The sequence below is a fragment of the Mus pahari genome, chromosome 19 (assembly GCF_900095145.1).
Source record: "Mus pahari chromosome 19, PAHARI_EIJ_v1.1, whole genome shotgun sequence".
NCBI classification, from domain to species: Eukaryota; Metazoa; Chordata; class Mammalia; order Rodentia; family Muridae; genus Mus; species Mus pahari.
The window spans coordinates 57896040-57906750 of NC_034608.1; the positions used below are offsets into that span (position 1 = coordinate 57896040).

The 10711-nt window shown below is 34.2% G+C and overlaps 1 protein-coding gene across 4 annotated transcripts in view; it reads left to right on the top strand.

The window, feature by feature from the left end:
• Pcm1 (pericentriolar material 1) overlaps positions 1 to 10711 on the top strand; it is a 94137-nt gene that overhangs the window by 65032 nt on the left and 18394 nt on the right. For all 4 annotated transcript variants that reach the window (XM_021219919.2, XM_021219920.2, XM_029532262.1 and 1 more), the window contains 5 exons: positions 4492 to 4664; positions 5000 to 5131; positions 7118 to 7238; positions 8290 to 8448; positions 8832 to 8968. In XM_021219919.2, the coding sequence (XP_021075578.1) occupies positions 4492 to 4664; positions 5000 to 5131; positions 7118 to 7238; positions 8290 to 8448; positions 8832 to 8968 (722 nt within the window). The remainder of the gene's footprint in view (positions 1 to 4491; positions 4665 to 4999; positions 5132 to 7117; positions 7239 to 8289; positions 8449 to 8831; positions 8969 to 10711) is intronic.

Sequence of the window (10711 nt, forward strand, 5' to 3'; positions counted from 1 at the left end):
ATAGAGTTGGTAACCATAGATTCAGTCTCATTTGTCTCCTTTGGTGAATATATCATCTATTTATATCATTTTATATACAGAATTTTGATTATAGAATTTTTATGCATATCATTTGAGCCTATAATGCTACATTATTTTTATTTTTCAGTTGGGGAATTATAGGGAAGGTACCTGCTTTCTTCCAACAATTTTTTAAAAGGCTGGCAAACAAATTGTACTTTTCTGTAAAATCTTTAATAATGATGCCCTGGGATTCATTAGTGGAGAAGTGAAAAAAAAATGAGGGTTTAGTGTTGGTTGAACAGTATAATTCCATCTATGTATGAACAGAAATATAAAGGCAAATAAGCATAGAAGAAAATGTATCAGAATATTTGCATTGATTTTATGAACTATGTTTTCTGAATTGTATGTAGTAGATAGTTGTTAGTTTTTTAATCAGAAAAGAAATGTCACATTTGCTTGTATTTTGAAATGGCTTTCTCATATTGCTAGAAGTTAGTAGCACTTTGAACTGTAAAGGTCAAGACTCTTTTGGCAAAAATAACAAATCTATTGCCCTGGACTCAGCAACATTTTTAAATTTTCATCTCCTTTCACTATTTTTACCCAACACTGTTATTGTCAAAGAGTCAGGTAAGAGTTGAGAAAAGGTACAGAATTGAATGGCTTAATAAAAATTGAGTAGAATTATTTTAATTGAAAGTCAGTATTTCAGACCTTATTATTGCTATTAAAAAAAAAAGAAGTCTGGTACAGTGGCACATGCCATTAATCTCAGTACTTGGGCAGAGACAGGCATATCTGTGTGAGTGCTAGCCAGTCTGGTCTACTTATTGAGTTGTCTGTCAGGGGCACATAGTAAAAACCTGTTTCAAAAAATATATTGAATTTTTAGTGAATTAAATCGTTTGAGGGTGTAAATATGTTGCTCATCAATATTCTAAAAGGCGTTTTTTCATTTTCTGTGACACTAAGATACTCTATATTATTGATGCTTGTTGTGACTTGGCCTATAACATGGTAATTAGAGTGCAGCATTTATTGGTATTATTGGATTATGCTTTCCTCTTTTCCCACAGTAATTATAGGAGTGTCTGTTTTTATACTCCCTACCCTCAAAAAAAGATAGTGCATCACTATGGTTGTCATCACTAATCACAGCAAGTTAGTTTATAGCAGAGTTTTAAAATGAGAACACTTCCCAATTTTAAACAAAACAATATTTCTATGGATGTTTTTGTGCATATATGTTTATGCACCAAGTGAATGACTAGTGTCCGAGGAAGCAAGAAGGTATCTAATCCCCTGGGACTATAGTTAAAGGTGCTTGGAAAGTTGGCCCATGGGAGTGTTGAGAAGCAGACTAAGCTCCTCTGGAACATGAGCCAGTGCTTACTCCTAACCACGGAGCCATCTTTCCTGCCCACCTAAGGAGAATATTTCCAAATACAGCATAAACTATGTCACTGTGGATAAATATCTTTTTAAATTTTCTTTTTTCTCATTCACTTATTCATATTATAATAAGCCCTGTTGCTGGGCAGTGGTGGCGCACGCCTTTAATCCCAGCACTTGGGAGGCAGAGGCAGGCGGATTTCTGAGTTCTAGTCCAGCCTGGTCTACAAAGTGAGTTCCAGGACAACCAGGGCCACACAGAGAAACCCTGTCTCGAAAAAACAAAAACAAAATAGACGAACAAAAAAACAAACTCAACAACAAATAATAAGCCCTGTCTTTACAACATTTTATGTTTATCCTATGTCTACCCTTTCATATAGCATATGTTAGAATTTTACAGCAGTCTAACAGTTGAAAAGAAATACATGTGAAGTGCCAGGAGGTAACAATCTAGTTAGTTGTAGTGTCCATATTTGTTACTTTTCTTCACTGAACTTAAAGTCCTTATATTATCCTGATTTTTTGTTTGTTTGTTTGTTTTAGTTTTATGAGTCGGTCTCTCTGTAGAGTCCTGGCTGTCCTGGAGTTCTCTGTGTAGACTAGTCTGGCCTTGAACACAGATCTACCTGCCTCTGCTTCCTGAGTGCTGGGATTAAAGTCGTGTGCTACCACGCCTGACTTGTTTTGGTTTTTACTTTATGTGTGTGGGTGTTGTGCCTGTATATGTCTGTGCGTTGGGTACCTGATGCTGGAGTTGCAGACAGTAGTCAGACATCATGTGGGTGCTGGGAATTGAATCTGAGTCCTCTAAAAGAGCAGCTAGCACTCTAACTTTTGAGCCATCTTTCCAACCCTTGAATTTCTTTTCATTTTTAGATTTAGCTTGGTGTTACTAATCTCAAAAAAATAAATCCTCATATTTTGAAATCTTTGATTTATAATTCACAGTTGGCAAAACTGGCTACTTTTCTTGTTTTATAAACATGAAACCTAGCCAACACATCTGTAAAGGTAGTAGAAACAATTTTTGTGACATAGTGTTTAAAAATTATTTGTTTCATATATTTGAGATATTGAAACACATTAAGGTTTTTGTAAATAGATACTGGTGTTTTTATGCTGCAACCAGTTTTTTGCTACTAGTCAGTATCTGAAAAAATAATAAACTATCAAAAAAAACCCCCCACCCAACTATGATAGGCATAAGCTATAATAAATAAAGATCATAGAAATTTAGAAATATTCCAAAATGCTATTTTGATTCAGAAGTACAGATTCGTATTAGTACATATTTATATTATTTAGAATTACACAAGTATTTTATCTCCTGCAGCAGAACATAAGAGGGATTTTTAATTTAATATGATTTGCATATGATTTACAGTTATAAAACCATCTTAGGTCCTTTCTGCAGAGATATGTGAATAGAAAGTAAAGTCCTATTTGAATCCTTAGAGGACTCTAGAGAAGGTAAAACAAAGGCAAGAGAGATGGCTGAGCTGTTAAATACTCAACTCACAACTAGATAAAACAAGAACCAGACCTGACAAAACTAGATTAGACAGTAGTAGAATCAAGATTAGCTTGGCCGAGAAGAGGGAGCTTTCTAGCATTCATTTTAGTTTAGGAGGAAAGACTGACATGGAATTCAAATCTTCTTAACTATGCAAAAGGAGAGATGAAAGTTAGAATTAATTAGGAGTTATTTTATTGTAGAATAATTCATCATAGCAAACTACCAAGCCATTAATATACTATTTTCTTAGAGCTTTGAAACATTTCAAAAATTAAACTTTGAAAGATTTCATAGCGAATAGTATATATCCTGATTTGGATGTTTTCTTTTAAGCAGGGATGTCTTGGTTTTCATTTCTACTTTACTTAATATCACATTCACTTTAATATATCACATGTGGACATTTTGAAACCATTTAGAGATAGCATCTTTTAAAATGTATGACTGCCTTAAGGACAGGTTGATTGAATGTGTTTACTCTTATTTTATGTTTTTGGAAATTAACATCGGGACATGTAGTGTAACTTACCTAATTACAACAAAGGTTTTTTTTTATTATTTTTGTATTATCTTATTTCTATTCTGCAAAAGTGATTATATCTTTATACTCTTTGTATGATTTTAAAAAACAACATATATTGAAACAATCAACATTTTTTATCTCTTAGAATCATTGGTTTTTGAAGAAAAAAACTAGATATTTGCAGTTCTACTATTCTAGTAAAATTACAGAATTTGAGAGCTAGAAGAACTACTTGGGTATGGGTTGCTTTTGGTTCCATTTCTGTTTCTAGAAAGAATACAAAATTACCTAATTTATACCCTGAATAAAAGTTTAGGGCTAATAATATGGTTCTAAGTAGCATATGTGAGGTGTAGGGATTGTTCTCCATCAGTAAACACTCACCCCAAAGAGTAAGACTTTGAAGGAGTGTTGCCAGTAAGTCCATGGGGCAGTATTTTATTTAAATCATTCAGTGATGTGGAGAGTCTGACAACTGTAGATGGGCACCTTCCACTCTGATTTGTACCAGTTAAGTACATATTACATTGCAGTGACCAGTTATGACATAATTATGCATTGTTAAGCCATAGCATTTTTTCCTCTGAACATTAATAAGTAGTGAAGTTCATATTACCAAAATAAACCAAAATTATTTTAATTTAGCTTATTACATTCAAGAGCTTATTGATTTTCAGTTACTAGTTCCATGAAGTAAATACAGTTTTCCAGGTTTTGTTTTTAATTTTGGTTTGGTTTAATTTTCAGACCAGTTTTTGGCAATACAGTCCAAGCTGCTGGCCTTTAACTTACAGCCTTCCTTATGTTCCCCAGTTCTAGAATAGGTCATTCTTTTTAACTGAGAAGTTATAATTCTAAGTGGTATCAGATATTGCTATTCTTGAATTTAAATATTTTAATACATAGTACTTATCTTAATACTTTAAGATTAATTCTTTAAAAGCCCTGAAATAGGATTTGTTGTGTTAAAGCTTAGAAAATGATGTAGATTAATAGGCATTATTGTGAAGGTATTTTATTGTCATTTTCTTGATCTTTTTTTATCTTCCAGAAACTGGAAGTGATTTTTCCATGTTTGAAGCTTTACGGGATACTATTTATTCCGAAGTGGCTACATTAATTTCTCAAAATGAGTCTCGTCCACATTTTCTTATTGAACTTTTCCATGAGCTGCAGCTGCTTAATACAGACTACTTGAGACAGAGAGCTTTATATGCATTGCAGGTATCTGGTACCTCGTATTCTTCTCTCAGCTTACTCAGTGCTTCTATATGGTTAGCTCCTTAAGTGAAGCACCTCCTTTTCTTTGTATATTTTGATTTATTTTCTGTTTGTTTGTTTGTTTGCAACATTTCATTTAAAACTTCTTGTATAGTTTTAGTACGCTTTAGTTTATCTTTACATGCATTTTTCTGTTTTTTTTATATTCTTTGCTTAATATTTAATCTATGAAAACTACTTTATTTTTCTTCCATCTGCCACTGCTTTGAAGTTTGTCACATAAATTTGGAATAAAGCATATATATATTGTATATAAATGTCCTTATTTCATTATTTAGGATATTGTATCCAGACATATTTCTGAAAGTGATGAAAAAGAAGGAGAAAATGTAAAGTCTGTGAATTCTGGCACTTGGGTAGCATCCAACTCAGAACTTACTCCAAGTGAGAGCCTTGTTACTACCGATGATGTAAGCCAATATTATGTGTTAAATGCGGGCACACTCTCAATATATACTAAAGAAAGATTGACATTATTGTTAGATTGTAGATAATATTGTTGATGTTTTAAAAATGACATACTTTGATGCCTACAATAGACACATACACATATCTTTAATAGGTATTTAATACGTCTTTGTTGTATTCTTCAGAAGATTAGGCAGACCAAAGAGTGATGGAGTCAGAAACCCTTTAATATATAAGCACAAAATAGATCAAGTCTTTGTGTAAAAGAAAACCTGACAAAAGAAAATCATCCAGGAAAAAAGCAAAATTTAATTCTACTTAGACAAATTTATGGATAAACTAGAAAGACCGGGAAAAAAGGATAGGATACTTTTATATATTAGATATTTGAAAATGACCCATTTACAGGTACATTTATAGTTTTTGTATAGCAAATACTTAGGTAATTCAAGCACCTGGAGATCTCTAAGAAAGAATAAAATAATGGATTAGCTTATCAATAAAGAGTTGAATTAACATTGTTGTGATTTTTACCACTATTGTAATGTTAACACAAAGTATTCTGAAGATGGTATTTCTCCAAAAGGATATTTTATCTCTTTTTTTTAGGTAATAATAATATGTTTAGAAACTATTGAGGATTTTCTTTTCTTTTTTTACACTTAAACACATGCTGAAGACAATACCTTGTGCACTGTCCCTTTTTCTTAAGTTTGTTCTATACTGTGCTGTAAATCATATGCTACTATAAAAGAAACTGTCTAAAAATTCCATAGTTTACATTTTGTTGTGTTTGTGCATATATAGTGCGTGTACATGTGTGTGTGGTGATGGTGGAAGTAGTAGTAATAGTAGGAGTAGGAGTAGGTGTTCGTGTGCCTGTGTATGGAGGCCAGAAGTGGGCATAGAGTGTCTTCTTTGGTTGTTGTCTACATTATCTTTTGAGACAGCATCTCTCATTGAACCTGGTGCTTGCTGATTATTGGATATTGTGATCACTTGGGAAAGACTTAGTTCCATAGATAGGTTTTATTTTTATGTTAAATATAAATTAGGAAGTGATTACTTATTACAGTTAGCTGGAGATGATATGTTCCTTTTTGCAGAAGATAAAAAAAAAAAAAAAGGCAGGTAGCTAGCTACTTATCCACCCACCTAATTTATTTGGAGCAGGGGAATGAATTGCCGGATTATATAGTTAACGTTATTAGATATTGCAGTAACTTGGGAAAGACTGAAATCAAGTGATAGAAATTGTATTGATGAGAGATGATGTATATTAACTATAGAGAATGCAAAAGGACCTTCTTGAGTGATGCAAATTGTCTTTGTATGTGTGTTTATACTTGATAGTGTGTGTGTGTGTGTGTGTGTGTGTGTGTGTGTGTGTGTGTGTGTGTTGGGAGAAGGTCTCATTTTATAGCCCTGACTGCCTCCTTATGTAGACCAGACTTGCCTTGAACTCACAGAGATATGTGTGTCTCTGTCTCTTTAGTAATGTGTCTAAAACCACTATATCCAGATAATGGTTTTTAGCGTGAGAAAAGCTAATTATGTAAGTGTATTCATTTGTCCAAACTCATTAAACAATGCACTTAAAATAGGTACATTAATGTATGTTAATTGTACCAATAAAATGTAATTTCATAAAATTATGAATGTCATGTTATTCTTCAGATATAAGACAGTAAGGATATAAAGTGTCCATGAGATGTAAAGATAATTTAAAATGTTAACTATCAATTTATAATCTTTAGTGAAAGTTGGCTTTCTTAGTTTTATTTAGCAAAAATATTCTCCAAGATTACTTAATATTTTAATGTTTATTATGGGTTGTATTGCATTCTTATCTGAGTAGGGTTCTCATTGCAACTTTTTAGTATCCCTTTTAAATGTATGGTTTTATGCAAATTACAGTTTCTGTGTTAAATCTTTAATATTTATGAAATGTTTAGAAGGAGTATTTAGGAATTGTTTCTTTAACTTAGGAAACATTTGAGAAGAACTTTGAAAGAGAAACACATAAAGTAAGTGAACAGAATGATGCTGACAACGTAAGTGTCATGTCTGTGTCCTCCAACTTTGAGCCATTCGCAACAGATGACCTAGGTAAGTAGGCGTTCCTCACCTAGCGCGGGCTTTAGATGCTTTCTCGGCAGAGTAGGTGGGATAAGGAAATAACTGAGATGAACACAAAAATACCCGGCAGTCTAAATCCATGACACTTTTGTTAATTCCCTGACTTGGGGCAAATCATCTACTCTCTATAACCATGCAAATGCTGAGAAAATAGGACTTTTATCTCATTTGCTCTATTCTTGGGTAAAACATAGACCTTCAAATATAAATGACAGTAGTTTCATTTTCATTAAAATTATTTTACCTTAAGGAGAAAGGTCATCTACTTAGTTCTTGAAAATTGACAGTTTCTCCAAATATTTTCTCTTTCTTTTTTTTCTTTTTCTTTTCTTTTTTTAAAATTTTATCTATATGTGTACACTGCCTTCAGACACAACCATTACAGATGGTTGTGAGCCCCCTTGTGGTTGCTGGAAGTTGAACTCAGGACCTTTGGAAGAACAGTCAGTTTTCTTAACCACTGAGCTCTCTCTCCAGACCCTCCAAACATATTTTCAATAAAATAAGAATAGTTAGAGGTAAAAACTCAGATTCTGTAGTAATCCCTTTACTGAGGTGGTTGTGCAATCTGTGGCAAGCTACTTAAGTGCTGTCATTTGTAGGGTCATTTAAGGATTAGACAAATAGCTATGATGATGTACATGAAGCGTCTCATTAGTACAGTAAATAGAATTAGAATACTTTAAAATCTAATTCTGGGCTAGAGGGATGGCTCAGCACTTAAGCGTGCTTGCTGCTCTTCCAGATGAACCTGGGTTTGGTTTCCAGCACCTACATCAGGTGGCTCACTACTACCTGTAACTCCAGTTCCCAGGGAGCCAACACCTTCTCCTGGCCTCAGTGGGCTACCTGCACATAAGCGTCATTCACCTACGCAGATACATACATGCACATAAATAAAAATAAGTCTTTGAAAAAGCTAATTTTCTTCCCTTATGCTTAATTTTATTTATTTATTTTTGAGAGTATGCAAAAGGATTTGCTTTTGTATATTCTAGAAATATTTGTGTTCCAAATTCAGGTAACACTGTGATTCACTTGGATCAAGCATTAGCCAGAATGAGAGAATATGAACGCATGAAGACCGAGACAGAAAGTAACTCAAATATGAGATGCACTTGCAGGGTTATTGAGGATGAAGATGGTGCTGCCGCCACTACCACAGTCAATAATTCAGAAGGTATATTTTTTAGTGTGATCAAAAGTAATAATCAGAGTTATAAATAAAAACTCTGAAGTTAGCTCTAATTCCACAATTTAGGAGGATGAAGCAGGAGTATTAGGAGTTTAAACCTAGTTTTGACTACATTGCAAATTCAGAACCAGTTTAAAAAATATACCAGCCACCCTGTGTTTAAAAAAAGTTAAGCCCCTCTTAATTCTATTTGTTTTGTTATTTCTTTCTTTTAATTATAAGGATTGCTAAAACTACTTGGTTTCTCCCTTCTATTATTTTAACATAAAATTATTATAATATTCTATAAAGTATTATTTAAATGTGTATATATCTATGTACATAATGTCATTGGCTTTTGTTGACATATCATTTTTCTTAAAAAATAGAAACTCCCATTATTGAGAATCACAGTTCATCACAACCTATAAGTGATGTTTCTGCCGTCCCCTGTCCTAGAATTGATACTCAGCAACTGGACCGCCAAATTAAAGCAATTATGAAAGAAGTCATTCCTTTTTTGAAGGTAAACAGTACAAAATAAAGCAGCATATATAATTTCTAATAATGACCATATAAGACTTACTTATAAATAGTGCCATTAAAATTAACAGGGCAAAGAAAAAACTGGAAAAGTGGAATATGACAGAGTGCGATTGTTAATTCTAGTTTTCAGAGGCATAGACAGGCAGATCTCTGAGTTTGAGGCCAGCTTGTTATACAGAATGAGTTCTAGGTCAGATGAAGAGGTAAACTATAAAAATGTGTTTCAGTCAGGCTTGTTTTAATTTTTTTCATGTCACTTTTTTTAAAATAGTTTTTTCATAAAATATATTCATTGTTTCACCTCCTCATCTCCTCCTAGGTCCTCCCCACCCATCCAACTCCATGTCTTCTTTTGAGAGAGAGAAAGGGTGTGGGGGAGAAACCATAAAAAAGGGGAACTATAGGATCTAAGCAAAAGACCAGTAAAGTTAAAAGAAACAGGCCCAGCCAAAGCACCCTGAGAGAGCTGTTAGACAAACTTGATCTATAATGGCATTTAACTCAATGATCTGTCTTAGTAAGAGAAGGATATTGAGGTCAAATACTGTTGTTTTGGGGCTTAATCTACTTCTGTACATTTAGGAATACGTTTTATTAATAGGAGTCACCTGTGTTTGGAAATAACTCAGTGGCTAAGAGAACCCACATGTTGTTTCACATGTGTCTACGAGGTCAATGCCAGGAGATGTGATACCATTTCTGGCCTCAGACACTGGCAGCAAATGTGGTACACATACATACAGCGCCCCTCCCACCCCCACACACATACCCTTGGTATCATCTAGTTTGTTAGTGGGAAAGGGAAATTTGGCCTGGAGGAAGGGTGACAGGGCTTGCTTAAATGAATTAAATAGCTGAAAAGGAATGAGAACCTTGAGATTGTTTCAGATCTACTCTAGACTAATCTTGAGAAGCCAACCATGCTCATGTTTATTTCAGAATTCACACTACACACACACACACACACACACACACACACACACACACACACACACACGAGACAGATGGTGGTGGAGATCATACAACTATTCTCCTGTCTTACCCTCTAAGTACTAGAATTACAGGCATGCAACCACACTTGGTTTTCAAAAGGTTTTTATGGTACAGTTAAGAAGAGGCTTGCCTTTAGTAGCATTTAAAAAGAGAAAGATATTTCATAATATCTAGAGACATCTTTAGTTGTTGGTTTAGGTGCAGGTGTTGCTAGTGGAATTCCTAGGACACCACACCACAGTAGCTCTTACAAGATACAACATTTTATTGAGAGCCTGTTTATAGTTTCAGATGGGTAGTCCATCATCATCATTATATAATGGAATTGGATGATAGGCATGGAAGACATGGCAGGCATGGTGCTGAAGTAGTTTGAGAGTTCTGATCCATAGGCAGAGAGACATTGGGCATGGCATGGGCTTTTGACACCTCAAAGCCCCATCCCTAGTAGCACTCTTCCTCCAACAAGGCCACGGTTCCTCCACTGTCTAATCTTACCGAAGAGTCTCACCCCTGGGCTCCAAGCATTCAACTGTGTGACTTGCTGGGGGCCATTCTTACTCAAACCATCACAGATGTAGAAGGAAATCGATAGAAGGTGGGTAAGATTTTAAGAGTAATTGAGATTAACTGAACTACAAGCAGGAAGATAGCATGCATAATTCTCCTTACTACAGAAGGGAAGTAATGTAGAGCATGGGAACAGTAAATTTGTGTTATTGGTCATTTT